The 16,741-nt window shown below is 40.0% G+C and overlaps 1 protein-coding gene across 1 annotated transcript; it reads right to left on the reverse strand.

The window, feature by feature from the left end:
* Positions 1–2,731: 2,731 nt before the first annotated feature.
* LOC119733046 (alpha-protein kinase 1-like) lies at positions 2,732–16,102 on the reverse strand. Its single transcript, XM_038206627.1, has 2 exons — positions 15,389–16,102; positions 2,732–2,809 (listed from the first exon to the last, which is right to left on the reverse strand). The coding sequence occupies exons 1-2, from the start codon at positions 16,100–16,102 to the stop codon at positions 2,732–2,734; spliced, it is 792 nt and encodes a 263-aa protein (XP_038062555.1).
* Positions 16,103–16,741: the final 639 nt, after the last annotated feature.

The following is a 16,741-nucleotide window of genomic DNA, read 5'->3' on the forward strand; positions in this document are numbered from 1 at the left end:
AATGTTTCCTATACTGGAAACATACCTGAATAGTCGAATTTCCCTAAAGTTTTCTTATGGTGAATTGTATAAATGCACTACATGTTAATACAGGACAAAATATAATATGGCACCATTGACTTTGCGATTGCGCTTTGTTACCATTGCCAGAGCCCCAGTGCATGGGAGGGCTGTACAAAACCGCACACAAGTGTGTTTTTGCCTGCAATCTGGGACCCCCTATAGTCCCTCTTTAGTTTGTACTTTTTAGGAAGACCTCCCATATGGTTTGCTCAAATCGCCAAATCGGGGACCTTCGGGAATTGGGGACCCTATTGTCCTCTTCTGTCCAACGTCGCCTACTGAATGCAGAAGCAAACTCGCACTGGCATACAGTTATATACGTATAAGATTGTTTTCCTGCATCTGCACAAATCGGCAACGTCCTCGCATGAGCGAAAAGACAACATCAGCAAATACATCTCACACTTGGGGCGACACTGAACCAGACAATAACAAAGCTGGTCAGGCAAGATTCAATTACAAATCTATTAAAAAAGATAATCAAAATATGTCTGCTCACACCAAAGGGCCAAAATACAAACGTTCTTCTTTTTCTAATTTCCAGATACTTGATCTGACCATATTTGATTTGACCATTCATTATATCAATGTACCGAGAAATTTACAATTTCCACATTTCTTCCGTTAATGACAATTGGTTCAATTTGACCCTTATTTCTACGGAAGTCAATTATCATTTCCTTAGTTTTGATAACATTTTTAGCTATCCATGCCGTGCTAATCAACAATAGGTCGACCCCTTATATTTGGGCTCCAGTAAAAAGTTGTAAACAAAAATGGCATAACAACTTAGATACAAGTTATATTTCATCTTGTAGATAATCTCACACAAACTGATATGAAACTACAGGGTGAGTAAAACAAAAAAAAACGGAACCCAAGATGTCGGGACCATTGTTTCAGTGAAGTTTGGCATGTAGCACTTGCAAATCTAGGATATGAAAGCCCAATTCATAAGCTTTCTTTTAGAACAAGAATCATTCAAATCACGCATGTACTTTTTTTCAGTTACGGAGTTTTAAACGCAACCATCGTTTTAAGATTCGGTCCACGGATCACAAAAAGTTCAGTGTTCTTTTAGCAAAACGAAAACAAATCATATAAAAAAAAAGATTATGAATTGGGCTTAACATCACGAAACTGTTGGATTTACGGGCAATCCATGTTAAAATAACGGTCCCTGTGATTTTAAGATACACGTAACTTAGCGTAATGTTATGGGTTTTTTGTTAGCAACCCGTTTCACAATGAATCTCAGCGGCGTATCGAGCTTTTAATGTCGTGTGGGGGCGGGTAAAACCGTCACCGGCTTTTTCAGCATTCGGTAACTTAAATGTCAGAATGGGGGGGGGGGGGGGGGACAAAATCAAAAGACGTAGTGTAATGGGTTCTTTGGGGCCTTGATTTTCCATATTAGTCGTTCAAATAGCCCAATCTGCATCCTCTGCTCCCCGTCCCGCTTGATACGACGAGGGTGAATTTAAAGTACAAAAGGACACATTTTTCACAGTGCATGCAAATCGTATTTATTGAAATTAATATGCTTCTATACGTGTACGAATTTACTGACCGGCTCCCTGTAGCTGGCAAGTTCAAGTTGTGAACTATCTTCCGTTTGCGGAATCGTAGAACGAGTCCGCGTGAGCACTTGGGCAATGTCGGTGTGCAGCTTTTCCAATTCGTCGGCCGTAAGGCCGGACGTCTCCACAAACTCGTATTTGAAAGCTGTACGACTGCTTACTTTGATAGCCTCAATGGCCTTGTCTAAATCCCCGCTCAAATCACTTGGAATGTCCAGCGTATTCGGTTTTAGTAACCCTTCACACAAGCGATTGCATTTGTGTTCTTGGAAGAACCTCATCACGCCGTACAACCCTAGATCGGTAAGGCCGTAGTAGCCAAACATCTTCCCATGTTTCTCCATGTTGTGGATGGCTGGATTGGTGAAGATGTAGCTTTTCCCGCTGCAAACTCCTTGTAAGTCTGTCACAAGAGTCTCGCCCTCTGATTCATGGTACGTGAAATGGGAGAAGGCTTCTGGAACAAGGGTATCCTCGTTGGGGTTTACGTAAGCAGAATTGCTTAAGAAGTGGACGTACCGTCCCTGAAGGAAACGCTCAATTGCTACTGTGGCACCCTCTAGGACCATCACATCGGCTCTCGCTGCATCTCCATCATGGGCTCCGCGAATCGGTTTGGGAACAGGGTCTTCTCCTCGCTGCTTGTAGGTAGCAACCGTCTTGACTTTGGAGATGATGGGAGTAAAAAAATCAATCCTGTCAAAGTCTTTACCGCTGCAATTGACGTTGAACGCCACAGCCATTTCTTGTGCTTTCAAGGAGGCGCGAACGTCCCCTTTCCAAGCGTCTTCTTTCAATCTGGCACAGTAATCCTCTTTATAGAGTTTCACAACGCATCGCTCACTGCCTTGGAACCACCAGCTATTGACGTGCTTTATTTTTCCTCGGTAGGCGTATCTGGAAGCACCTTCTGCAAACGGGTTTTCATCAAATATCACATACTTTTTTTCAGCGTTCTCGGTAAAATGCTTAGAGGTGTGGCTTTGAGAATTCCTCATTTTGCGCTATACTCGTTCACCTGAAAACAAGAAAAGACAAGCCGGAGCTAATGAATTACATTGAAACCATTCATATTTGAAACACTCTTTTCAAGCATCTGGTACACCATGAAGAGTTGTAAGCTCATTACGCAGGATGTACTCCAGTGCAATAGTCTCAGCGGATTGCTGTTATTAGCCAACAAATAGGTCAAGTAACAAGTGCCAGTACAGTCAGCCAAGAAGAGTTAGTGCTGCAAACAGTGACTGGCCCAAGCTTTGCCAATCTTTATATGCCTGTTACTCAGTTGCTCAATACGCAGTTAAAGTGTTTCTCCGTAAGGAATCCTAGCTAAGATAATTCTTTATTACCTGCAAAGATCTCTCCGGATCCGCGGCACCTTTCAAATCCAAAGTCAGACACTTGCGCCCTGCGCTAGCCGTCTACTACTCCACAGTCAGCTTACCTGTGGATCTTTGGTACGGCAGGCCGGGTGTTTATATAGGCTTCTAAAAAATAGATATGACATCATGATCCCACGGGGATTTCCAAGCCTCGAATGTTCACAGTGACCGTATTTGACTGCAAAACTAGAGCACTAGTTTTCCTTCATTTCAAAGGGAAGACATGACAAGATGTCTAATTTATTGTTGTTTGGTATTGGTGCATGTGGCTGTAGCGGTTCGTTTTGTGCCTCAACCTTTAATTTCCAAACAGACGATTAGTATGAAAAATAACTCACATTTTGGTCAGAAAAACTCTATGGAAAAAAAAATCGATTCGTTGCAAACTCAAGTGAAAAATCCATCTATTGGAAATAACGAATTTCACTCTTAAACGTCTTGTCCTTATAGTTTCAGTATAATTTCAAGAGAGTTTTGAACAAGATCAGTCTTGGAAATAAGAAAGGACGAAGAAACATTTCTGCATTGCAAATTCGCTTGAACCAAGGGCGGATCCAGAACACAATTTTTGGGGGAGGGGCCGAAAAAAATTTGGTCCCCCAAAATGTGGGTCAAACAAATTACGGCGTGGGGATCGGGGCCCGCTTAAGGGCCCCGAAAAAATTGGATTCTAGATGCTCTGTGGTGCGATCTGAGGCAATTTCTGACTACTTTAACTAATGTATTTTTGAGGAAAAGATGGTGGTGTACTCATTGCCTGCCTTTATTGCGATGTCACATAAAAAAATAATTGGTTTCGTTTTTTGGGGGGCCATGGCCCCCTTTGGCCTAAACCACTAAATGTAACTAAAGTTGCATTTCCTGGATTTTAAACATTTGCTATCGAAGCTAATACGTGGTTTACATGTATAACAAAGATCGTTATAAAAAGGAAAGATCGGACAATCCTCTGAAAAAGTGAAACATGAAGAAATTGCTCATGGGAAGGGCGCCACTAGCGTTGGGTAGATAAAAGGCAGATTTGCTCGGTGCACGTACTTTACGTACGTGATGTGCCAACTGGGCAACGTGATCACTCGATTTAGGTTGGCAATTTCATCTATCGCATAGGCACATGGTTAGGCCTACGTGTATACACGTGTCATGACGGCACTTTATACGATTTGCAGGATGTTTAATCGTGGACCTTCAAGGTTTATTTGGAAAAATGGTATATTCAAACATGACAAAGTGTTTCACATCACTTGAAACGCTGCATCGCTTGGCGCATGGCCGTCACAATTTAAACGGGTAATTTAAATATCCATACGTCGCTAGAATCTGATTTAATATACCGTAACTTTGGTGCTAATATGATACACACTGGTCGCGAAAGGATTTTCTATTAAACACATATGAACTTAAAGTCTAGTATTTCATTACTATTTGCTGCAGGTAAGTGTGGTTAATACTAATAGCTCGTTTTAATGCTAAAACATGTCATAAGTTGTCCTCGAAAAACGCATGTCATAGTTTTTCCATTATTGATTTGTTAACACTCTTCTGTGGCGTCGCACTTTTGTTTATTCTTCGCCATTATTTTGCACGAATAGAGCACGGCGAGCCATTCAGCATCTGACAAATGGCGTAGGTAGGTGAAGCCACTTATGTATAATTCAGTAATTTCACAGAATTGCATCAAGACACTTGTGTTTTCGTTCTCTTTTATCGCTTCAATCAAAAAATGGTCGCTAGAAAAATGGACATAGCAGGATTCGAACAAGGGACCTCTCAATCCATAGCTCATCTTGTTAATCATTAGGCTACTGTGGTAGCTGGACGACTGCCGTTCTTTTTAAAAACTCTAAATGTAACATATTCAACAAATAATATTAATGATGTATTAATGATGTACCTTATGCAATCTTTCCCATAGAATAGGTCAAACTGTACCCGGTTCCTTACCCACATCTATTCCCTGTTCATCCCATCCATTCATTAGGTCAAACTGTGCCAGAATTTCATAACCCCATTAATTCATATTTATATCTACATATTTCCATATTTACATATTTATGTGACCTTTACACATTTCTATGCCAAAGGTCAAAGCATACCAGACAAACTACTTAAACTACTAGTGTCCACGCTCAAAAAATTGTCTCGTTTTTTTTGTTCTATACTTTGTGCAATGAAAGGACGTGGGGAGCAAGTAACAAAATAGATTTTTTTTAACTTTTATTTTGCCCGTTTCCATGCCTACGTTCCATTATGTGTTTTGCCCAATTTTGGGCAATTTTGAGGCTGCAAATATTCATTTTTTTGCGTTATTTGTAAAGGTCGTCAAGCCAAACTGCGAAGTAATGTCACAAAAGTAACTATAACACGACAAAGAATCATCCTTACCCTTACAAGAAAAAAATTGAAACACTTTTGAAAAATCACTTGTAGATTATTTTTAGGCCCTACAATACAGCATGTTTTTACAACTAGCAAAATGCATTTTTACCCCATTTTAACCCTCCATAATGGCACTTGCCAGGGCACTCTGAAAAAAACTTCTCTTCGGCTACAGTTAGTCCAAACATCTGGTGAGAACATTTTGGTTTATTGTATATCCTTTGAGCAGAAGCGCTCGAAAAATGGGTTCAGTTTTTTCCTTTGTTTTGAGTAATAACTTGTATAATTGGTATTGTTCCTGAATCTAGCACATTTTCACAAACAGAATCAGACTCTGTATCATTTATAGACAAGTGGATGAATAGTTGGTCGTGAAGTCCCCCCCCCCAACCTAGCTAGGCCCCGCCCACTCTCTCTTTGCCACCAAATTTAGAAACTTGTATGTTGCATAACGAACCAAATGAAAATAAATAATATGCAAGTGAAGACTTTCTTTTCACAGCCTCCCCTTGCCCTCCCCCCGCCCCAACCCTGGGACATTGCTTGGGGTTGAGGGTGGGGTGTGACCACCCACCAATAACTTGGCTCTGTCTGTAAAATCATTGCAACATTCGCAAAAATCATGTGTTTGCAAGCCGCAATGAACAATAATGGCCATATCCACTGTCCTCTGATTGAAGTGCATTCATTAGTTAAAATAATGATGCCTAGCTTCCCGCCCAGCTAGGCCCAGCCCCTTCCCCTGCCACCAAATTCAGATTTTGATTGCTACTTGTATTTGCCTTTAAAATTGTAAATAGATATCATTTTGCAAGTGCTCTTTCATAATTATACCAACAGCCGTACCCGCCTCACAGCCCACCCCCCTGCCACCCCTCTTCCTACTCCAGTGCTCATTATGAGTAACGACCCCTCCCCCTCCAAAGAAAATCAACATGTAGTATTGTTAAGGTTACATATTGTGGAAAGTCCACATATTTATATGCACTATGTAGGTGTGGCTATTTTTTATAAACAAAATTACATTTATTTTATTATTTTCAAAACAGAGAAGTGATATGGCAATTTAGAGAGCAAATAACTCATATTTTTTTACAGTAAAATACATGTACTTTAAAACAACTATCAGGCTTCTATTTTGATTGATTGAATTGTCTAGGCCCTTTGTGTAGTTATAGTCAGATCGAGTACATGTAAAGTAATATAGCACCGTTGTGGGTGCTGCTATGCCCGCCCAGATCGTAATTGCATCAGTAGTCATTATGGGGACACTTCGTTGGTGCATCCATTGTTGCATGGCAAGCAATTTTAAATGTATTGGTGCTTATAAATAACAGGTTTTGTGATATACAAACGAAGATGTTTTGTTAATGTGTTAATGAAAAAAATATCAACTTACCCACCTTTTAACCCTTTCTGGCGGGTTTTTTTTTCAGAAAGGGAGGGGTACAGCAGATTGTGATCCCCATGTTGATTTGCATATGCTTTGACCGATTTTCCTACAATTCATTTGGCAGGAAAATATTGGTTGAACACTACTCTATAATATGACATGCTCGGTTATATTGCTGCTACCAGTGTTTTGTCTTTATATTTTCCAAACTCTTGTCTAGATAACATTTTGGGCATAATTTCTGTATTTTATGTGTTTTATATGGTTCTATATTTAGAACAAACATCATTGGTCTACATATTCATCCCAGTCAGGTAATTGTATGCATCCATTGTCACTGCTATAGGGACTACAAACTTACTGATCTTATTCCCCACGCCAATATACCGATAGCTGATTCAATGTCTCCAACCTCGAAAACGATGTTCAAATAATTATCTTTTGCCAAGAAAATATTAGTTAAAGCATGGAGGAAAGTCGTAAGAAATTGCTTCAAATCACACCACAGAAAATCTAGAATCCAATTTTTTCCCCGAACCCTGCATCAGTTATGATCAAGGTATGTCCCCCCCCCCACTTTTGAGAAGCGATTGACACCCCTGCGTGACGCCCCCCCCCCCACCCCCCTGAAATGTTCCAGCCCCCACCCCACCCCCGCGCCCCCTACTGAAAACTTCCTGGCTACGCCACTGCATAGGACCCTGACTACATGTATACAGCCAAGTCAAGTCATGGTGAAATTCATTCAATCAAATTGATGCTGTTTTCTCTCGGAGTTTTCACTGGAGTGATCCTTGTTTTAAAGTACATGAATTTCAATATAACCAAATAAGAGTTAGTTGCTCTCTATATTTTGAGATCTTTTCCGTTTTGAAAATAATTTAAAAACGTCATTTTGTTCACCACATCTTTACTGTTATTCCAAAAGTAACTTGTAATATGAAAAAAAATATGTACAGTGTACATGCGTGCGTCCAGATCACCCTTCCCGACCCCCCCCCCCCCCCCCAACCACCCCGCTACATACATACCCCTTCTCCTCCTCGCTTTTAGAATATTTCCAAGCTACCCCGTGTTGTAAATAAGCCACCTTACATAATTAGGACTTTCTCCAAGGCCATATGCATGTATGTAATCTGAACAAAATTGTACTTGTTGACTTGTTGGGGGAGAGGGCAGGGTTCTCTTATGAGCATTGGGGGTGGGGGTAGCAGGGGAAGGGGCTAGCTGAGAGACGGCTGTTGGTGTAGATTGTAAAAGTGCTATTTTAGTATTTACAATTTAATTTAGGCAAATACATGTGGAAATCAAAATCTGAATTAAGTGGCAAGGGAAGAGGCGGGGCCTAGCTGGGTGGGGAGAACTGGCCATCATTTGAATAATGAATGCACTTCAATCAGAGGACAATGGATATCGCCATTAGTGTTCATTGCGACTTGCAAACACATGAGTTTTGCCCATGTGACAATAATTTTACCGATAAAGCCAACTTATTGGTGGGTGGTCACACCCCACCCTCAATCCCAAGCAATGCCCTAGGGGTGGGGGAAGGGGAGGCTGTGAAAAGGAAGTCTTTGTAATTTCTAAAGTGTTCACTTTCAAATTATTTATTTACATTTGTTTCGTTATGCAACTATACGATGTCTAAATTCGGTGGTAAATGGGGAGTGGGCGGGGCAAAGCCAAGTGTGTGGGGGGACTACACGACCTACTATTCATCCACTGGTCTAAAAATGATACACAGTCTGATTCTTTTTGTGAAAATATCTAAGATCATGAACAATACCGATTATACAAGTTATTACCCAAAACAAAACAAAAACTGAAAATACACTGAATTTTAAGGGTTTGGTGAAAATTACCATTTTTGGAGCACTACTGCACGTAGGATATACAATAACCCAAGATTTTCTCACCAGATATGAAAAGACCAATGTCTGAACTAACCACAGCCGAAGGGGAGTTATTCTGAGTGCCCTGGCAAGTGCCATTTTGGAGGTTTAAAAATTGGGTAAAAAATGCAGTTTTGCTAGTTGTAAAAACATGCTGTATTGTAGAGCCTAAAAAATAATATAAAGGTAACTTTTCAGAAGTGTTTCTATTTTTTCTTGTAAGGGTAAGGATGATACTTTGCTGTGTTATAGTTGATTTTGTGACATTACTTCGCAGTTTTGCTGGATGACTTTTAAAACTAACGCAAAAAATGAATATTTGCAGCCCGAAATTGCCCAAAAATGGGCAAAACACATACTGGCCCGTATATGCATGGAAACGGGCAAAATTAAAGTTAAAAAAATATATATATTGGGTACTTGCTCCACAAGTCCTTTCATTGCACAAACTATAGAAAAAAAATGATTTTTTTTTTTAGCGTGGACACTAATATGAAGTATTTACACGAAATGACTCAACATACTCAAAAATGAAGATGTACAAATGCCTTTGTTTAAGCAATAATGAGAAATTCTTGGAGGGCAGTTGCGTAGCCACGGGGGGGGGCGTAGGGGGGGGGGCAACAGCCCCCCCCCCACATGAAACCTTGTCGCCCCCCCCAGTCCCCCCCCCCCCCCCCCCCCCCCCCCCCCACTGAGATTTTGAGTTTCTAAAAAAATTATCATTGATCTACGCCACTGTTGGAGGGTGTTAAGTAGGTTAATACACTCTCACCCACGAACGGCGCGCTCCTCGTGTACTATCCTTAACTTAAAATCATAGTGAATCAGGCCAAATAAGGGGTACTCGACCCCCACCCCCAGATTTACCCAAGTGCCCCTCTTGTTGACATGTGCCCCCTCGAGCATAAATGTCCATGAAACAGCACAAAACTGGCCCTGATTTGTTTTCAGTTATCATTTCCCAAAAAAGTGTAGAGAGTTCTGAAACGAAAGAGGAATATGAAAACAAAGCCCCAAACCCTTACAGTGCGCCCTGAAAATGGACGGTTTTGAAGAGCGCCTCCTATTTCAAAGATGGTACGAGCCCCCTCCAACCCCCCAACCCCCCGCCCACTATTTGATTTTACGAAGGTCAAATGTCAGGTTAAAAAAATGTCGACATTTCAGCACGAATGAAGCAAGTGCCCTTTTTTGGTGATGCCATCCCCCCTCCCCGCCGCTGGCGGCGTAAGTTGTGACGTAGCGACTGAAAATGACATAATACCAACAAACCGACATAATACCAGCAAATGAATGCATAATTTACTAGTGACAGAATTGTAAAAGCTGCCGCATGATTCCGAAAAAATCGAACAAAATCATTTTCAAAATGTCGAACTGAGGTGAAATACAAATTCATTTCAAACAGCCGTCGTTAATGCTGTTATTATCCTAGTCCAATATGTTAAGATTATTTAAAACGTTGCGCAGCTACGCCAAAGTTCGTTAAATCGATCGTAAGTTTGTTGTGCAGGTGCGCAACATATTGGTTGCGTAATAAGTCTTACGCATGGCGCCTGCGAGGTAACACACTGAGTATACAGTGTTGATACGTCGGTATGGTAAAGGAAACAACATAATTCGATTTACATCAACCCTACGCAAAAATTCCATCGTACGAATAGTGTATGTGGTACCCGCTGCTATGGACATCAGATTCGAACCAGCCAACCGATCCCGTTAGCTCGGTGGTCGAGTGGTAAGACATCTGCACTAGAAAGCAGGAGGTCATGGGTTCGTCCTACTCGAAAGTGATAACTAAGATGTCGCTGAAGTTCCAATTATAATCGGACTAAAATGACCCCTTCAGCAGTTAAGGTTGCCGGTTCCTTTACATTTCTCAGAACTGACATCGTCAACGCATGTAAAACAAGTTGCATATTTGAACATATGTAGGTTCAAATAAACAATATAAATGGAACACATGTAATTGGTCGCAAAAAATGGTAGGTCCGTGACTTTGGTAAACGATTTAGTACGTTGACTCTGAAGCAGGTCTTGTTAAGACCGAAACATCAGGCCAGCTATAAGCTTGCTGATTTGTAAATTTCAGGTCAATCTAGTAAGTTAGTTACGGTAGTTTATTTTCATGATTGTAAAATTAAATTTCCCTAGACTGGCCGCACTAAAAAGCAAGTAAAAATCAACTTTGTACGATTTTTTTTGTGCGTGAATGGTGTTAATCCATTAACTTTTTGCATGACAAAAATATGGCGCCCTGGACTCTGCGTGTGTACAAGAGATGGCGCTTTATTACCAAGGTCGGATGCACAATACAATTTGTTGGGGGGGGGGTTAAAAAAATTGGGGGTGCACACACGCGCACAAGTATACGAGTACATATTACGTATGAACGAAAGACAACGACAGCAAAAACGTCCCACAGTCATTAGGGCAGTCATCAGGGGTGACATTTTCCGTGCGCGTATAACTCTGCAAATAATATATGCAAACATCGTTTTGAAATGTTTAATTAACAGTTTTAATTTAAAAAAAATGTTACACAAGGACCGTGCTCATCAAATGTTGAATAGTTTAGATGTCATTTCCATCATTTTGGTCATCCCACATCCCCCCACTCGCCGACACAGATATACGCCACTGTACAGTTTTAATGCCACTATCTGATCCTTCCAACAGTTGCAGCAAAAAAAAGTGAATTTCAGTCAAATTAGTTTTAATTAAACGTACTATAGAGTGTAGACTAACAATCGTACGTACTAATACAATAACAAAGTATATATCAACCAGTATGGAACATCCGAGATACTGAAGATTACAGGATTGGAATATTCATTCATTAACATTCATTTCATTTCACAACATGTCCATTTTATTTAAATTTTCTATTATTTAAAGAAGTTGAATGGATAATGGAGATTTTAGGTTTCGATATGTAAAAAAAACCCTCAAAATTCACTCCATTTTAAACTTTGAATACATCTTTATGTACAGTTTGGTAATGCATTTCAAAAGATCTGCAAAAGAATTCGTTATGGCAGCAATTTAGGATAAAATTTAATTTTATGAAACACACCACATTCATTTATTTCATTACAGAACTTGCACCAAAAAGGCGCTAAAGTTAAAGGAACGGGTCACAATCGAAATAAAATTACTGCTATAGAAGTAAGGATTTCTGTTATTGTCTCTGCATCATTCTCAGAACACGCATCGCGAACACATGTAAAACAAATAGTGTTGATATGTGCATCCAAATAAACAATGTATTTGTTGTATATCAAAAACCTGGCTAGTCAATAATTTAGGAAAACGATTTTAATATTCACAACGTTGAAGATTTCCACAAATTGGTAGCATTCCAGACACCTCAAATGTTTAAGATTACTTTACGGATAATTAAACCCCCAAACAATGTTTACTGACCAACTATGGCATTTGACTCATTTACACGAGATGTAATCATTTTCGAGCGCTCAAGTGCGTGTACAACCACTGCCTTGTGGGGCACCAGAACAATGGGAGGTACCTTACAAGGAATGCCCACCGACTTGCGGGGTACCGTTTTGGTACCCCACAAGTTTTTTACGAAATAGATTTATGGATTTTACTCAAAAACTAGGAATTTCCAAGGTGGGTTGATCCGTTGCAAATGGAAGAGTTTTAGAAAAGGGATATTAAGTCCGAATTTCAGCCCAGGAAATTAACTATGGTTAAAATAAGAGCATTTTGACATAAGTGTGCGACGTTACAAACTTTTAGTACACAAGAACAAAGGAAGTACCCCACTTCTATGCCTATGTGAGCGTGAGTATGAGTATGTAAACACCGACAATCGTGGACGTAGGACAAAAGAATTGGGGCGCAAACAATACGTCCACGATTGACCGAACGTCCATGATCTCAAATCGTGTACAAATTTAACCAATAAGAGCTGTCGCTAAAAAGTTAGAGTACAAACAAAGTAAAGAGGATTAGGGACAATGGGGCGTCCACGATTGCCGGCATTTACACACGACTATGCGTGTGTATATGTAGGGGATCCCTGTGCACTTTGACTTCGAATCTTACACAAAGTAACCTATCAAAGAGCTGATGACATTAAAGGGTCAAAGGTAGCCCAGTAACGGCAGACCCAAAAAAACTAGCCAATAGGAAGCCAGAAGAAAAAGGTCAACGCTGATAGTTGCCTGACGTCACATCCGCGGGTCACTAGTTTGAGCATTATGGAAAAACCCCAGGTAAGTGTATTTGTCTAGCTTTGTTGTTATATTACCTTATACTTTAGTATTATGACGCAAGTGAATTCGTAAGGATTTACAAGGGTAGTAAACAAAACAAAATCAGAAATCTATGCAAACGACCATCAACAGAAACTGTATACAATTAATTGACAAGATACGTCTTTGCATAAAATAATGTTTTGCCTTTTTTTTAATTGTCTAAATTGTAAAGTCACCGCTTAGGGATTTCAATCCAATATATATCAACTTTAAGTAGTAAAGCCAAACGAGAAAGATACTGTATACATGTAGTATAGAATACTGCAATATTATGATACTTTTTTGACACAGACAGACATACAAGAAATGTAAAATTAACTGCTTCCCTCTTTTGGTTTTTTTTGTTAGATTAATTAGATTAATCTAAAATAATTAGATCAATCTAAAGAAATTAGATTAATTTCATGCAAAAATGAACATCAGTCGATATAAATCTGCACATAATTTATGCAGTAGTGTTCAACTGTTATTTTGTTAAAATTTTACTTGGATTTTCAAATACTCTACAATTTACGAAAAGAGGCAAACATTTAGAGATTCCAGCACTTACAAAATTATGGAAAACGAACCATTCTTCAGATCTGTTAATAAAAATCCAAACTGGTTAGCTTTTTTTGTGGGATTGATTCAATTTCCTTTTTTCCTTTTAAATATACAAGATTGCATAAACTAAGCTTGCATACATGAAGTTTCAAATTGTTATTTACAACCTTAAATTCTTTTGCCAGGACACAGTTTTAATTCCGCAGGTTCCAATTTTTTGGATCAGATGAGACCATGTATTAAAATAACAACTGACACTTCTGTCGATTGCTGGATGTGTACAGTGATTGCTTACAATTCCAGGGGCCGCCGCACCGTGTTGTCAGCGTTATCGTAAAAAAATATCAGAAGGTAAATAATTTGGGTCATTACAAAATAAGTATCGTATAAAATTGGTTGATAGTCTACACTGATAGTTCAACTTCACTGGTTGAAACTGTGCCTGGATACGGACCCAAATATAGCAACCAATGCAAGGCGAGAATTTATCTAAACAGGGCGGAATCGGCGGATAATACAGACTTCAGTTTTGATAAGAAAAATCAAGAAATTTTACTCCATTGTATGTAAACAATGAATACGCTTTTGTACATCGATTTTGATGCGTTTCAATAGATTTAACTTGCTTTAAACGGCAATGTCATGGTAGATTTGATTTTCACGAAAGTACTTTTAAAGGTGATAACCAAGAATTTGCTAAAGTTAAAATTATAATCGGACTTATAGGACTCCTTCAGCAGTAAGGGTTGGAGGTTCCTTTACATTTCTCAGAACAGACATTGTCAGCGCAGGTAAAACAAGTCAATAAACCATTGTACAGCTTAAATTCCAATATCTGATCCTTCCAACAGTAGCAGTAAAACGTACATTTCAGTAAACGTACTATAGAGCATAGACTAACAGTTATTCGGGCACCACTATAATAACAAAGTATATTTCAACAAGTATGGAACATCCGAGATACTGAAGATTATTGGATAATTGGAATATTATGATAACATTTTCCAGCCATACAGACATACACAAAATCTACATATTTACGAGGAGAGGCAAACATTTAAAGATTCAAGACACTTATACAGTTCCAAATGGTGGGATACGGATTGTTCTTTCGATCTCTGATTAGTACGAAATTCCTTTTGGAACGTTTTTTTTTCAGTACAAAATCAACATACATTTCATTTCTCAAAATGTACATTTTATTTAGATTTTATATTATTTCAGGAACTTGAATTGATATTGGAGATTTTAGTTTTTGATATGTAAAAAACCTCGATATATATATAAAGGGATATGTATAAATTAACAAGGATTAAGATTTCCACAAACTGGCAGCATGCCATACATTAAAATGTATCGCTATACGGTTATTATTTTAAACCAACTTATTGGGTTTTTTTTACTGCAGTGCATACTTATGTAGGCCTACGCGGCATCTTTCGAAAGCCCTAGTATAGGAGGTGGGACACACCGCATGCACGGACTGGTACGGTTCGCGCGGCGCGCATGCCATTAAGCATGCAATAGTTATTTATTCCGAATTTGCAGCTTGGGGTAAGATTCTGCGGAGGAACCGGCGCCCTACAGCTCCCCAATCCGCATTCATGAACTCTCTTACCCTTTGTGGAATCGGAGAATCACCCCGCACAAGCACTACGGCAATGGTGGTGTGCAGCTTTTGTAATTCTTCGGCCGTAAGGCCGGACATCATCACCAACTCGAATGTGTAAGTTGTAGAACGTCTTACTTTCATACTTTCAATTACTTTGGTTAAATCCCCCCTCGCATCACTTGGAATACCGGACAAGTCCGGTGTTTTCAAATCTTTACACAAGTGATTGCATTTGTGACATAGAAAAAACAATATTACGCCGTACACCCCAAGATCGGTTGGGCCGTACCAGCCGAGTGTTTTCCCATGTTGCTCCATGCTGTGGACTGCTGGATCGGTGAACATGTAGCTTTTCGGGTTTTGAACTCCTTGTAAGTCTGTCACAAGGATCTCGCCGTTTGATTCATGGTACGTGAAGTGGGAGAAGGCTTCTGGAACTAGGGTATCCTCGTCGGGGTTGACGTAAGCAGAATTGCTTAAGAAGTGGACGTACCGTCCCGGAAGGAAACGCTCAATTGCTACTGTGGCACCCTCTGGGACCATCACATCGGCTCTCGCTGCATCTCCATCATGGGCTCCGCGAATCGTTTTAGGAAAAGGGTCTCCTCCTCGCTGCTTGTGGGAAGCAAACGTCTTGACTTTGGAGATGATGGGAATGAGAAACTCAATCCTTTCAATGTCTACAAGGTCGTTTTTGAAGTTGAACGCCACAGCCATTTCTTGTGCTTTCGAAGAGGCGCGATGGTCCGCTTTCCAAGCGTCTTCTCTCATTCTGGCAATGTGGCCCTCTTTATAGAGTTTCACAGCGCATCGCTCACCGCGTTGGAACCACCAGCTATTGACAGGCTTTTTTCTCCCTTGGTAGGCATATCTGGAAACACCTTGTCCAAACCAGTTATCATCAAATTTGGCATACTTTTCTTCACCGTTCTCAGTAAAGGGTTCGGATGTGTGGCTTTGAGCATTCCCCATTTTGCGCAAGACTGGTTCACCTGAAACCAAAACGAGGCAAGCCTAAGTAAAGCTAATCCCATAGCTTACTACATGTACATTTTATTGTATTCCTCCAGAATTGATACAGTCTTTTTATACATCTTGTGTACACACCATGGAGCAGCGGGAGCTCACTACGCAGGGTATACACGACAGCTTCGCACGGATCTCTTCACCAGCCAACAATCAGGCCAAGTCACAAATGACAGTAGTCAGTCAGTAACAGTCACGAGGAGTAATGTCTGCGTATAATGACCACAATTGCGCAAACTGTGTATGACTCAAATACGCAATTTAAATGTTCCCTTAAAGAGGCTAGCTAATTAGATATTTTTTACTTACGAAATTTACATGCGAATTACTTTGTACTCTCCTCGCCAACTTTCAAAACCAAACTCATACACTTGCACCCTTCAACTAGTCGTGTACTAATTCCACCGTCAGCTTGCCTATAGATCTGTAATGCGGCAGGATGGGCGTTATCGGCTTCTAAATATATAGAGCTGATATCATGATCCTACGGGGACTCCCAAGCCATTGTTTCGACATAGAAGTTGTTTTCATCACCGACGTCATGCTATAGGCATAGCAGGTTGGCAGTGTAAACAATAGACAGCG

Source organism: Patiria miniata, unplaced genomic scaffold (genome assembly GCF_015706575.1).
Source record: "Patiria miniata isolate m_02_andy unplaced genomic scaffold, ASM1570657v1 HiC_scaffold_25, whole genome shotgun sequence".
NCBI classification, from domain to species: Eukaryota; Metazoa; Echinodermata; class Asteroidea; order Valvatida; family Asterinidae; genus Patiria; species Patiria miniata.